The sequence below is a fragment of the Folsomia candida genome, unplaced genomic scaffold (genome assembly GCF_002217175.1).
Source record: "Folsomia candida strain VU population unplaced genomic scaffold, ASM221717v1 Fcan01_Sc001, whole genome shotgun sequence".
Classification (NCBI taxonomy): Eukaryota; Metazoa; Arthropoda; class Collembola; order Entomobryomorpha; family Isotomidae; genus Folsomia; species Folsomia candida.
Genome location: NW_019091193.1, coordinates 17,670,831 through 17,685,268, shown reverse-complemented (window position 1 = coordinate 17,685,268; position 14,438 = coordinate 17,670,831). Strand labels below are relative to the sequence as shown.

Here is a 14,438-nt window from a genome sequence, read left to right as displayed (position 1 = left end):
TGCCAAATTATCACATGCTTCCTTATTAGTTGAGATTGTTGTGCATCGTCTGCTATGAATAGTTTTGATCACTGTTGGTTATTTTCTATCGCCCTCATATTTGCCCAATATTCTCTGAATATTGCACAACAGTGTTTTTTGCTGGGGATGCCAGTCACTTGAGAAATGATGCTTTCCAACTGCAAGTCATTGATGAAGTTTTTTGAGATGGTTGAATTGTGGGTCTGACCCTATGTTACGCATTGTTATTAAATAGCAAACCTCACCAGCAAGCCAAAAGCTTTGAATTCAGTCCCCATACTTTCTCCGTTTGATTGTCAGCCGGCTTGATCCATTTGTCATCACTCGTTTCTCTTTTCGAACAGCCACATGCAGCCATCAATTCATTTTTTATCCACCACATCTCCTTCTGTTCTCACGCTGAAACCCATTTTTCGGGGGTACGATGAATGAATCCTCGAAAACACCATCATCTTAAAACCCACGGCTTTCTTTTTTCATTTTAACCGAGATTTCTGATTGGCTTTGGACTTGTCTTAAGCTTGTGCAATTTAATGGTGTGCAATCCAAGGCATGTATGCATTTATTAAGTTAGAATAGCATGTCTACATTCTTTATAAATTCTGGTGGTTATAAATGTTCAAAGCGCATTTTAAAATTTAAGAATCTATATCGCTGAGATCGTTGCGGTAACACATGCCTCACATACAAAACGATATTGTCATTTTGTTTTGGATTAGTCGTTACTAGATATTTAGTCCAACCTTGCATCATAGGCCAGCCCTACATAGTGCATCATCTGCCTTAGCTTTAGCATGCAGTATGCAAGTGGAAATAGATTACTTATGTAAAATACATACATATATTCCTGGCCTGGATAATTTATTTATTCAAAGAATTCAAGTCAGGGTACTTGCAGAATCCGAAGTCAAACAAACGACGATTTACGGCTACAATTTCCAAGTGCACACAACAGAACGATCAATCAATGGTTATTTAACATCCAATATGATTTGTGAATGACAGCTTTGGTGTCGTCAACGGTTGCGGCCAAACCAACCACATTGCCTTCGTCCAGTAGTAGCGCTACTAACCCAGAGAAAGGTTACCTTCTGCACTTTTCTCTTGATTTTATTACGTTTCATACATTTCCATCATTTGCTTTTGCTTTTGTACTGTTCACTTCGAAGAGCACCGCATGATTTACTTGAATTCGACCGAGGAAGTACATTGTCGTGTCTGTTCTTTGCATGTGACACTCTTAGATGAGCATTATTTATTTGTAAAACAAACAATTTCAGCTTCGGCGAAGAAAAATGGCACAGCCCATTCGACAAAAACAAAGTCTCAGTCCACAAAGACGAGTCGTAGGGAAAGTGACCACAACAATGCAATGAAACCACAATCTACAACTGCTGGTAATTTCTTTAAAGTGTATTTACAATATATACAAGAAGATGCATGCATTGTTTCTCATTTTTTGCAGTACAAATTCAAAATCCAGATGGAGATTCGTCATCTCGACATCTTGAAGCTTCTCTCTTCATAGTTTTATCCTTTTGTAGTATTTCCATAGCAAACCAAGCAAATATTCAGAAAATATTTTCTATTTCTAATATTTTATTTACTCGGTAAAGTTACAAAGTTTCACGTGGTCAGCGAGAAATAACTGAAGACCGGTAGTTAAACTGAGAATTACTTTCGTGTATAGATAATTATGCATTAATAAGTATCCAACAAGATGAAATTATTATATAACTTCAGCATTGCTCAACTTTAGACCAGATCCTTAAATATTATTACTATAAAGAACCGTAACTAAAGGAACCGTCAAAAATTATAAAGATGCTTCAAACACCACAGGATAATATAATATACTTGGTCTCCTTGCCGTGCTAAAGTTTGTGTAGTTCACAAAAGTTATGTAATAATAGTTATACGAGTATTTGAAAAGTATTTAGCAATGATGCTTTATAAGTAATTATGGAAAATACCTACAACCTCAAATACAGAAAGACTAATTACCTTAAAGTAAGATAATATATTCTAAGTAGTCTGAAATCTATATGAACAATGTTAATTTAGCATATAATTCTAAGGCTGTTCGTAAATTAGGTCACTCAAAAATTGACTTTTTGAACCCATTCTCCCTTGGTCATGCATTACGGCAGCTTTTAACGTGTGACATAAATGGGCTGGTTGCGAAAGAACGTCCAGACCTCTTCAAAAAGTGACATAAAACATGAATTTATCAATATGATTTAGCATCCCCCTAAAAGCGTTAGAAAATTTGATCGGCATTTGATTATTACATAATTATTATGTACAAAAATACGCAGCAGTAGGAATTTTGTAAGTCGGGTACATAAGACATTCCTATCTGATAATTTATTGTAGTCAAGTACCTTACAAAAGCATATGCGAAAATGAATTGGCACGTTTAAATTTAATATGCATATTATATATGTACTTATATACAGACACATGTATTGGGTGGAGTTAAAGTCTATAATTCCTACCCTGTAACTCATAAAAATCAAAAAACACTGAGCTGATTGATACTAAAAACATAATTTAGCAAATATGTATGTACTCTGGAAACTAGTCATAACGCAGATATTTACGTATAAGATACACACGACGTGTATTAGCAAACCAGTAGCTAGGTTAAAGCTAATGAATGTATATGTATGCATGTACAAAAGTATAACCTATCTACATACCTGCAACATGTAATTTTGGACAAGCTTAAGCTTGCCTGGTAATACATAATTATGTATTACCAGGCAAGTTTGATGTTTCCTGATATCCGATTTATTATAGGAATTGAAATATGACTTTAATATGATATCGTACATGTACATACATATATATATAGATAATGAAATAAATAAACAAAAACATTTGTATGCAAATTATAGTTGCTTAATATTTTTATTTTTATAGCATCACAACACGTTACAGAGTTGAACAACATAAAATGCAGAGAAAAATTGATCGTCAAATTAAAAAATTAAAGCCATCAGAGATATCACAAAACACAATTCGAATTTAAAATATAAAAAAATATAGTAATAATTCGGTAATAATAATCTCCAGATTCGTAATAATACTGTTGATTGAGTCCACCAGAATTCAACACTCAAAAGCTTGAAGTTGTTTCTCATAGAAAATTATGCAGCTGTCGTTGAGACAATCGTATCCAATTACTTATTTATTACTGTCTTGTACTAAAGGGACGTATTATGTATTTTATATGTTCAACAAACATTTAAAAACCAAGTCAAAGACTAAAATACCCTAACTACAGAAGAAATATGTATATACATGCACATTTATAATCACTGAGGGTATTCATTATTTCTTCGTATCGTAAAATAACTTACGACGCTTACGAGATTTTGTAAGCGTCGTAAGATTTTCTCATCGAAAATCGCGTTACTACGCTTACGATTTTTACGAAAGCTGACCCCTTGTTTTATCTTCGTAAACTATTTTACGATACTACGGATACGAAGAAATAACGAATACCCTCACTATAACTTATGAATTCTTCGACTTTTGCAGTTAGATAATGTCTATACAACCTTATTGCAACACGTCTTTTATAATATACACATATGTAACAACCCATTGGCTTGCTAATTTTAAGTATTTTGAAAGCTGAGATTAAAGTTCTGAGATTTGTAAAATGTACATATTTTCACCATTAATGATTACAGGCTGGTCATGATCACACCGTGGTTATTGCTGAAGCTGACAATATAATATAGCAAAATCCACAAAGGAGAAATACGTACGAGGTTCTCAGTGTTACATTTCGGTAGGATATGTCTTAAGTGTATGAAAGTGGTTTGACTCAATGGCCCAATTTGCACCCTAAAATGGCGAAAAGAAAACCACTACCAACTACACGTCAACCTTTGTATTTTCAATACTTGAGTCAATAAAAATAGCTGAACTTAATTAGCACAGATCAATATTAAATACAACTGGGACTAAAAAGTATAACAATTATCAAATTTGGATTTTTGACGAATTTCAAGATATTCGCACGTTTGAGGGAGTTGTTGGGTCATAGAGTACAAATTCTTGGAAGTGTTAGAATAGTCTGAGAACGATAACCTCGTACGTTTTTCTTCGAAGTATTACTTGTCTTTTTATGAGTTTACTGGTAAATAGAATTAATAAGTTAACAAGACATAAGCGTGCTCAAGAGTGCATGCTATCAGCACGATCGAATCCGATTTCTTGAGTCAGTTATTTTTCAAAATTGACTTAGCACTTAACTATTTCTAGCCAATCATAATTTAAATTTGATGGAAATCGTGATAATAGCATGGACTCTGAAGCAGGCCATGTTGATGACCGCCAATTACACAAGGTATTTAAACAGCGTTGCCTTGTCGTCATTCTTTCCTGTACTCGGACAAAAAATAAAGAAACAAATAAGAAAGAAAAGGAAGTAAGGTGGCGCTGTTTAAAAACCTTTGCACAAAACTTTCATATTTGTTGACACGCGAATCCTAGGTCTAAAAAATATGCAAACTATTGCACAGGATATAACAATTAATGAACTCAATGACATCTCAATGCTAACAAGATTAATATCAAAGGATATTAGCTAGTTAATATCAATACCAATCCAATTTCAATTAACCTTACTAAAGATTATTGTTGAACACAGCAAACTAATCTCTAGGTTCATAAATTATTGAAAGACAAGTAGAACTTGAGGGAGGGTTCATGAAAATATGCGAAAATAAATGTTGTCACAATAGATAATAAAAGATTGAGGTAAAAATTAATTAAAATGTTCAATTCCATGAAGTTTGGCTTTCATATATGATTTAAAGGGCTGGTAGACTTCATACTGAAAATATTCAACTTCTGGAATGTGACGCATTCGTCTGCACAAATCCACATCCAATTCAATCACCATAATAGCTACAAGCAATAACGCAACAATGACACAAATGAAGCACACGATAAAGATTTTCCACATTGCAGCAAATCCATGTTTCGGTTTCCCAAGTGACGACAAGTTGTCAATTTTGGTTTCGCGTAATGCTTCAGTTGCAATTGCATCCCCTCCTCCTTCATTGTATGCAAACGCTGCAAAGAAAAGTAAATCATTTTATTTTCTACCCAAACACCTTGTGCAGGTGGAAATGAAAATATATGTACAGAAATAAGAATTTCAAGATAGGTATAAGAAAAGCATGAATATGAAGCAAAACTTCATAAAACAAGCGATTTTGCAAGTAAATAATTAAACAATTATTAAAGCAGCAAATTAACAACATACCAGAATCAGTATCACGCGAATTAGATAAAAGAGGGTCTACTCCGTTTGAAACCTTGAGATCTTCGATTTGGTTATGCGAAGATTTTTTGTGTGGATATAATACTCGAGAATGGCCATTTGCAATATTTTTAACATTATTTGCTTCCTGATCATCCTCACGTTCTTCGGAAATAATCGTGAGCACCTCTTTGCTGCCCAGCAATTGAGCATCTTCTTTTGTCAGGACACGAGTTTGAAGGAAACTTAAATCAGGATCATCCATTGAGACGGACGACATAATGGACGAGGTAGATCGAATACTGTCATTCCGAGTAAGCTTTGATCCTTTTCCTAATCAATTTACCAAGTTGGTAATGTTTCAAAAACGGAGACACATCGTCACACACGTGTATATCACAAACATACGTATGCACGTATGTACCAATAGATGTATCTACTCAGTTATGACCCACACCATTTAGTTTCAATTCAAGTTATCCAAAGATAACCAGATAAGTAAATCGAAACGGTAAATTATCTGATATGGTAAAAGAAAACGTGAGATATAAAGCTTTTGTGTGCGGTGTCATTCGCAAAATAAAACAAAATCGAAAGAAAGTAATATTGAGCAGCAGGGCTAACAAATTTGATTTCAACGACTTACCTTTCTCCTCTACTCTAGGAGAATCTTCAGATTCTCGCAGCGTCTCTAACATTGGCAGCGTGTGTTCCGGGTAGTATGGCGATGACAAAGTCGACAGTGGCAGAGATGTCGAAGACCCCAAAGTACCCATCATTGTTGCGTCCAATCTGGCTCCATCCATTGGTGGGGCAGAATGGTTAGATCGTGGCAAACTATCGTAACCTTGACCAATCGAAATACCACACTTACTTAGCAGCCTTACTCAAAATGTACAGAACTAGTTGAAATTGGTAGTACCTGGGTGAGTGGGGCTATGAGGCAAACTTCTAGTTTTGTTTCTCTGCAATGACCGATATAAAGGGGTCCTTTGTATCACCGCATCGGATGCACGCAACGGGCCTGGGTCTTCTAAAATCTCTCTTTGGACCCTTCCATGATACCGTACTCTCGAACCAAAAATTCCGCCACCACGCACAGAATTTGGAACGTCTGTCGCAGAACCACAACTAAAAAATAAAACATAACCATAAGCTTAATTACAATATTATTATTAAACCTAAATCCGCTTTGAGAAAATAAACGAAATAAAATAGCCCCATGTTATGCATTATTACGTGTTATAAACATTGATATCAAGCAGATCCAAAAGCTTGAAATTTCAATTTCGTAAAATTCTTAAAAGCCATAAAATAATTTTATTTCATTATGTCTTTGCAGCCGTAATCTAAAACAGTAGAAATGTAGGGATGCTAAATAGCAGAGGATGAATCCCATGATTCTCTGCATTTCTTAATTATTTCCTAACAGTGCCAGAGGCAATGAGTGCTAATATTTTTTAGAATTAGAATATATGCAAAAAATTGTAAAGGGAAATTCAAAAGCTTGTTGTATGTATTTTCTGTTCTTCCCGTTTTGCTGTCATGTTTAGTTCGTTACAGAGAAAAGGGTATATGAAAGGGTATATGGCCATACCATTTCGCCCTCAATTTCTCCTATACCGTTTAAATAACTTGTGTAGTTTCCTCTCATATGAATGAGTTGTCTACACACAACGACTTTTTCCACTGTTTTTCCCATGAAGTGGTGACTTACACTCACTCATGCTTCCAGTAGTCAACTACGATGTGGAGGTGGAACAACGGGATGGAAAGAAAGCAAAGCTACTGCACACAAAAACTCGATCAATACTTTCTCCAACGATTCCCTTATAAAACATTTAAAGCGCCAATCCAATCTACGTCGAAATTTTACAATGAATTTCTGAAAAAATTTTCTCATCAAATTTGCTTCCTTCTCCAAATTGATGGAAGAGTTGCCATTGTTTGTTTTAGCCATTCTTTTTGGAGGATTCTTCCTATTTTTTGTAAGTGAAAATTGAGCATCTTTCTCAAATATTTAGGTACACTATTAATATGACCTACTTAACTTATCTTTAATGGTGTAATTAAATGGTGAAATAGTTATTGATACTAAAGTTTTATTTTGCATAGCTTATGATGTGCTGCATTCGGTTATTCGTGTACTTGACAGACGACAAGAAATTTCTCTGCTTCAAAAGCAAAGCGGCCTTGAGAAGACGAAGAATACAACTTTCTCTTTTACCAGAAGGTATATACTAATCTTTATTTGGATTTTATGAAAGCTAATGTGTACTTTGAAACAATTAACTAACCATTAAATGATCACATATATATATATTATTTTTTTTACTTTAGTGAATGTTCAACGTGTAGAAAATCTTGGTTACATAGCAGCTCCGGATGAAAACATAAACGAGTACACAATATGTCAGCCATACGTTTATGAGGACGGAAGAAGTACAGGGATGAGAATGATAGCAAATTTACCTATGGCACTAGCATTTACAACAAGAGTTTATTCTCCATATTCTATTAGCCCTAATTTAAGCCAAAACTTGGAACTACATCATCCGTTCCAACATTATCAACAGGAGCTTTCACCGCCACCAAACTATCTTGAAGCTCATCTGCAAATTCGTAATTCAAATGAGAAATTGGACGATTACATGGAAAGGGTGGAACCTCCACCACCCAGTTATGATGAATGCATGAAAAGGTCACGCTCAAACTCAATTGCAGAAAGCGAACATGGTGGTGTCGGCCGTCAACTTCCGTGTGACACTTTTGCCGTAAGTAATTAATGTGCCAGATCCTGATCCAGAGACTCTTCTTATAAAGTCTACTGAAGACTATCAGTCACTAGCGCAGGAATACAGGAACTGAAATAATGTGAAGACTCACAATTTTGGATGCCCTTAATGATCTTTAAATTAAATCTTAGATTTGTGCGTCCATCACAATTAAATCTCTTCAATAAGTCCGATGCCAAACATGCCTGCGCTCGGTATGGAAAAAATCGTCAATGACAAACTATCTACAAGAATCCATTAAACAAGCACATATAAACACAACTAGCTCACAGGAATGCAAGATCGCACTCACACTTATCCTGACTTTTCATGTAGAGATCATATTTAGATAAACAATCTACACGGTACCTAAAAAGTATATGCGTGCAATCTATAATATCCCAAGTAATGTCCATTACGCTTTGCATCATTTTTAAAGTCTTGAAAATTGTTGAAAAATTCAACTTCTGTTGTTAATATGTATACAACTTTTTATAACCTAGTTTTTAAATAATGCATGCCTGACATAAAATATTACATGTTCAAATTATAAAATGCGTCTGTGTCCGAAAATGCAATCACTATCAATGTATAAAAATACAGAGCGGCATTATTTATGTATGCTGTTTTTTCTTGACAAAACGGGTACTAGTAATATGGCGTTGTTATAAAATTCTGCCACGTCTGTTATCAATAAACTTACTTGAAAAACAATCTTTGTTCCACAGCAGAACGCCACAAGAATTTGCAAGCACTGGAAGTTAGACATTTGAAACCAACGGTCTCCTTTTTCTAAAACATGGCATTTCATACCATTAATTATAGTGAAATTGAGACGCATTAACACCTTCCTACCTTGATCCTGGAATCTTCTGGAATGGAGAGATGAATAATGAACATTCTGTAAAGGATTTTTTTAAGTAAAGAGATTCACGGGGTATAATTCAGGCAATACTAAGTTTTGCGGCATAATATAAACCTACTTGGCTTCATAGTTGAGCTTTGTAATTTGGGTCCATTTGAAGTGAGTAACTTTACGGTAGTTGTTCATCTCTTGGCTTCTGAAATTACAAAATTAAGTCTTTAATGATTAGTTAATTTTCTACCAAAATATCTTTTCCTAATATTATCCTCTACAAATTGAAAGTTTTATTTATGATGCATCCATCCATTGGAATTATAAAATAAGAGATAAAAATAAAGAAAAATCAGATTCAATAAAATAAATATCATAATTTTTCACTTAAAATACAGTACGATGAATAATCATTAGTGATATTCATGGTCAAGAGTCAATTTTAATATAAATTATTGATACTCATGTACAGAACCTATTGAAAATATTTATTTACCTGATTCCGGTGTAGTTAATGCCCAAATATAATTGTTCCCCTTGCTGATCCTATAGAAAGCATAATTCCTACAATTCTACTCAACCTCAACAATTTGAATTAATGTACTGTTATATACCAAATATAGCAGTGTCTTACTTTGACAGGACATGGGTCCAATCCATATGTATCTAAGGATGCGGCTTTTTTAAGAAACAAAGTATCAGCTTCAGTAGGAGTTAAGCCACGCAATTTTTGATGCAGCTCCATCGCCTTTTCTTCCAAATCTTGGGTTTGCCTAGAAATTAGCTCATATTCTGCGGCATAATTTCCTGTGTGGACACTTAAATCGTAGTCTCCAAGTTCGGCTAGAACATAGTTGCCAAAATTTTATGTTATTTCTTACACGTAGTATTGAAGCAAATAATTTTTTTTACTGTACATTGCAAAATAAATGACACAATCGTAGCCATGTCGGACAACGTGGAAAATAATCGTCCATGAAGAACATCTCTTCGTAATTGTAATACCAGTTGATATCTGGTAACTTCTTCTTTGAGAAGCATTGGATCCTGTGGGTAGAATTTAAACCGGAAACAGAGGATGTATGCATTATCTGTAAATAACAGTTACAAAATATGTTTCAAAATACCCCTTATTACAATCAAAACCAAGCATTAAATTGGTCAATAGATCAGGATATGCATATGTACCTTTCATCTGTTTGATGATAGATTTTCCCAGATCCAGCCAGTGCTACAAATATATCATACATTTTTACAAACGATATTTGAATGGTTGCATTTTTGTTCTCTACAAAATGTAAGATTGTATATACTATGTACAGATGTACACTAATTTGCTGCTTCTGTTTCATGTACTGAGGATCACAGATCGTATTTGCACAGGTTTTAAAATTGACCTCAAACCTTCACTCGGCGTCGATGAATTTGTTTCGATTATTCAATACGTTCCTCAGACCTTTGGCTAGCCAGCCTATATCGCCGTTTTCACGAATTCATTAGTTTTCCTATATTTTGGAGAGAAATCTTCTTCAACTCCACCTGAAGGTTTTTCCGAAACACCAAAAAAAACTGGAGCTCGTCTGAGAAGAAGCTATGATTTTAATAGTCTAAACCCATTAAAAATCTAAAGGAGTGGCATCAGGACTTGTCACAGGTATCTGAGAGTTAGGAACAATTGAAATCCCTAGCTTTTGTTTTTACTCGGCTGCATACTGGGTCGTTTTCCCAGAGATTTTCGTTGTAAAGTTTGTTTTCGCGTGAACTTTGGCCTTTTTCTGACCTGTTCTTAAACTTTGATTTTGATGACGTTACTCACATGCAGCTGACATATTTTAACAACTTTTCCAATTTGAGTTTGGGTCAAAAGATTTTCTCACCTTGTCAGGGCGTCGATTTTTCGAAAAACGGTACGCGAAAACTTTTTTGGGGCTGCAACTTTATTGGGGATGCCAGTCCCGCTAATTTAGATATTGATCTAATTAAAGCGGAACTAAGTTCACGATATGTTGAAGAACGAGTAACATTGCATCCGGATATGTTCTACTTCTCCACAATTTTCCCACGTGACAATTTTCCTTCGAAAAAATGCGGAAGGAGATGGTCGACTTCGGATGTCGATTTCTTTGGCATTTGTTGACCGATTTTTGTGAACCAAACGTCAAATTCACCCCAAAGAACTACGTTTTGAGGGTAAAATTGCGAAAATACAAAAAACCTTATCCGCCCATGAGTTTGGTCAGTTTTTCTCACTGTGCAAATAGGATCTGTGACCCTGTATTAACCGGAAATCGTATTCATGCGTATGCATATAATCGAGGGTATCCATCTAATAACAGAACTGACATAATAACATCAGCTTGTACGTATATGCAGTTGGCTAACTAATTCCATAGCAGATTAATGCATATTAAACTATGTATATATACATATGTGATGTTGTATCCGTTTACATCACCCTCTGGTTTTTGGACCAGTTTAATATAATAAACAATAACGGAAACAAACGCAGGTAATATAAACTATGAGCAACACCCCAACCCGTAAGTCGTAACCCATCATCATATTTTAATCTGGCAGGCACTTGCAGGCAGAGGTCTGCAAAATCTATTTTCTGTCACGCCAAGGCCGGGATTGAATGAAACCAGTTGATTTAATGTCCTCCCAAAACAAAGTTTACGATAAGTACATCAACAAGTTTTATACCTTACCCTTTGTTTATTGGAATCCACATAGCGTAGACCAAAATAGTCTTTCTCTGCAATGTTTAACTGCCGGCAGACATAATCCATTAAATACTGCCCCTTGTGATGAGTCTGAAAATACGACATGGAAAATCGTGATAAATACAGCGGTTAACGATACTCAAAACTCAAATTTTCTAAGGCACGCAATCTAAATATTTTAAAGCTACTGTAATATGTAACACTTATTCCCACATTTAAAAAAACAAGGTATCAAACTTGAATCACAGAAATATAATTAGCAACACCATATCTCCGTCATGCAACTTGTGTTAGAAAATCTTTAGAAACTTAGATTTAACTAATCCTAAGGTTGACAGATTTTAAAAGCACAACACCAAAATATTCTTTACATATTGAATAAAGCTTATAAATTCACAATTTTTTGATAAATAAAAATAAAATAGTGCGAGTGAAGATGGTATAAGAAAAACATTAACAGCCTTTCTTATTTAAAAAAAACTTGTGTACTCACCAGAAAATCGCACTGCAAAATCTCGTTATCGTCCAGTAATCTAATTGTGCATTTGTACCCACCCCTCAAATCACTCTTACTACTTCTGCGAATCATCTTGGACGCTGGAGGAGAGCTGATGAAGCTCTGAGACGATTGGCAAGACTCTGGAGTTTCTGCAGTTATCGGTAGAGACGCTGGAACATGGGATTGCGAACCACCAACATTTAAAGCTTCAGAAGACTTGTGGTACAACGCCGAGTCGATGTTCTTCGCAGCAGAAGCACTACTCGCTGCTTGAAGATCCTCTTCTAACTGGAGCTCCTTCGTCATTCAGGCGACTGAGAGAGGTGTAGAAATACCTCCGCCGCGTGTCACTCGCAATTTTGACAATTCAACAATCCACGCAATTTCACTGCAACTCTTTTTTGCAACCCAAAATCCAACCAACCAGAGCCGTGATTAATTCACTGCAAAAAAAAATCAGCCCCAACCCTATTCAGTCAGGTGAATAGGTATGACTATGATCTTTACTCTTACAGTAAACGCGCTGTTGCACATCACATTGATGCGGTAATAATGGCAGTAATGCTGTACCTTGATGAACGGTGAGATAATTTTACTTACATCACCTCCAGTTGAATATGAACTTCAACAAGTGTTCCACGCAGGCAACATGCGATTACGTGGTTTCCACAAAAAAATGGGGGTTGATGCAAACCAATCGTGGAGGAGGAATTATATGTAATTGGAGTGCCGAGTGTCTGGTCTTCGCTTCGCTCACTGTAATTTCATTGTTGAGAAGAGTAAGGGAGATAACAATGCTAGGTTTTCACTTGTTTCTAATATCGAAAATTGTGAGTGAATAGCGAATTAATGCTGTTGAAATTTTGCTAAAAAAAATTGTAATGCCAAATAATACTATCCGGGCGGGTATACATTTTTTTGCAATTCTTATAATTATTTGCACTGATGACTTTATGTATTTTCGCCTTTATTAGATATGCACAAAAATATAAAGCCCGTTATGGCACTGCGGATGTTTAGACTTCTCACTTGTGTTATACATAGCTTGCTCATTGTTTGATTTACCAACTTTTTTTTTAATTCCTGGCCGGTTTTTTGTTGCTTTAGATATCTATTGATTCCTCATTTTCACCCGAGAGACAAAGCACCACCACTGCGGATAAATAGTCAGTCTGTCTCTCTCCGCTTTCACCCGTTGCAACCGAAGAGTGAATGGACTTCAATAGTTGCAGAGAGAAATCTCATTAATAGCTCATTCATACATACCTATGCAATAATGGAATAGCTGGTGTGTTTTCACAAGTCAGTTTCGGAAACTTTTGACTTGGCTTAACTTTCACCATTTAGAATGGATATGTGACTATTTTTTTGCAGTTTATCGCACATCAGGTTGGTCACAAATGTCACAATTTTAACTCCTCATGCTCTGGTTATTTTGATGCAATGGTGGTATCATATGCTACGAGATTATGATAAATGTAATCCAGAAATATGAGACGGACCCACGTATCGTAAATAAATGCTTGCCTTGCTGAGAATAACGCATGGTTTAAAATAAATTATCGACGAGTCTATGAATTTCCAATGATTCTTGTGTATTACTGGAAGGTCTTCCTTGGTTTTGGGATATGTCTAACACTTGTATCCCTTTCACATGTATACTTGTTGACGTATGCAGATTTACATGCATATTTATTTAAACGTGCACGCATAATATCAAGGAACTTTCGTATCTGCACATATTTTACGCCGTCAACAGCAGTAAATTTTACAAAATTGCAAACGATGTACTTACCTTAATTAGATGATGTTTACAATCTGTCTCTCAATAATCCAATTCAGTGGCCAACTGTCAAACTTGACCCTTGTGATTTTCTTTTCTCAATTGAAGTAAACCCACACCACTGTTAACCGTTCCAAACAAATTAATATCGCCAATGCCAATTTACCGTTGCCTCATTCGTGGCTCTCCGACTGATCCTCTGATTGTTATTGTTGTCAGCTGAATACTGTTGGCAGGCGAAGAGGAGGGTGGTGGAAAGAGCAGTTTCGACTTTTTGACGCACTTTTTGCTGTCAAAAAGCCTTGTGGGGAGAGCGATCCGTTCAACGTTCGCTCCCCTTTGACTACACGTCCGCGACTCTTAGCTTCCTTTCCGCCTCCTTTCCCCACGGCTTTCACTCCTCAGTCGAGCTTTCTTCTCACCTCCTCCACCACAAAACCCTACAATCTCAGCTCATCAAAGGCCAAAGATGTAAGGTCCATAAATCAGAGGAAAATG

The 14,438-nt window shown here is 35.6% G+C and overlaps 3 protein-coding genes across 15 annotated transcripts in view; 2 read left to right on the top strand and 1 right to left on the bottom strand.

The window, feature by feature from the left end:
* LOC110843507 (lachesin) overlaps positions 1-3,135 on the top strand; it is a 42,311-nt gene extending 39,176 nt beyond the window's left edge. For 2 of the 3 annotated variants that reach the window (XM_035846245.1, XM_035846244.1), the window contains exons 21-23: positions 1,027-1,104; positions 1,302-1,418; positions 1,487-3,135. In XM_035846245.1, coding sequence (XP_035702138.1) covers positions 1,027-1,104; positions 1,302-1,418; positions 1,487-1,635 — 344 coding nt within the window. In that variant the 3' untranslated portion in view covers positions 1,636-3,135. The remainder of the gene's footprint in view (positions 1-1,026; positions 1,105-1,301; positions 1,419-1,486) is intronic. The other variant, XM_035846246.1, reaches the window with a different exon arrangement.
* Positions 2,919-14,396, bottom strand: LOC110856997 (FERM domain-containing protein 5). 10 transcript variants are annotated; one of them, XM_035846237.1, is made up of 17 exons: positions 13,953-14,393; positions 12,152-12,600; positions 11,644-11,748; positions 10,124-10,166; positions 9,853-10,026; positions 9,570-9,778; positions 9,432-9,481; positions 9,063-9,140; positions 8,935-8,980; positions 8,783-8,871; positions 6,228-6,436; positions 5,952-6,152; positions 5,309-5,638; positions 4,666-5,115; positions 4,133-4,171; positions 3,452-3,756; positions 2,919-3,304 (listed from the first exon to the last, which is right to left on the bottom strand). In XM_035846237.1, exons 2-14 carry the CDS (start codon positions 12,461-12,463, stop codon positions 4,805-4,807), a joined length of 2,157 nt encoding a protein of 718 aa, XP_035702130.1. In that variant the 5' UTR covers positions 12,464-12,600; positions 13,953-14,393; the 3' UTR covers positions 2,919-3,304; positions 3,452-3,756; positions 4,133-4,171; positions 4,666-4,804. The 10 variants fall into 10 exon arrangements, with proteins under 10 accessions (XP_035702130.1, XP_035702132.1, XP_035702128.1 ...); XM_035846239.1 differs by having other exon boundaries at positions 4,153-4,171; XM_035846235.1 differs by having other exon boundaries at positions 4,133-5,115.
* On the top strand, positions 6,461-8,793 carry LOC118433858. 2 transcript variants are annotated; one of them, XM_035846247.1, is made up of 4 exons: positions 6,461-7,293; positions 7,461-7,538; positions 7,646-8,079; positions 8,232-8,793. In XM_035846247.1, the coding sequence occupies exons 1-4, from the start codon at positions 7,053-7,055 to the stop codon at positions 8,265-8,267; spliced, it is 789 nt and encodes a 262-aa protein (XP_035702140.1). In that variant the 5' UTR covers positions 6,461-7,052; the 3' UTR covers positions 8,268-8,793. The 2 variants fall into 2 exon arrangements, with proteins under 2 accessions (XP_035702140.1, XP_035702141.1); XM_035846248.1 differs by having other exon boundaries at positions 6,467-7,293; positions 7,421-7,538.
* Positions 14,397-14,438: the final 42 nt, after the last annotated feature.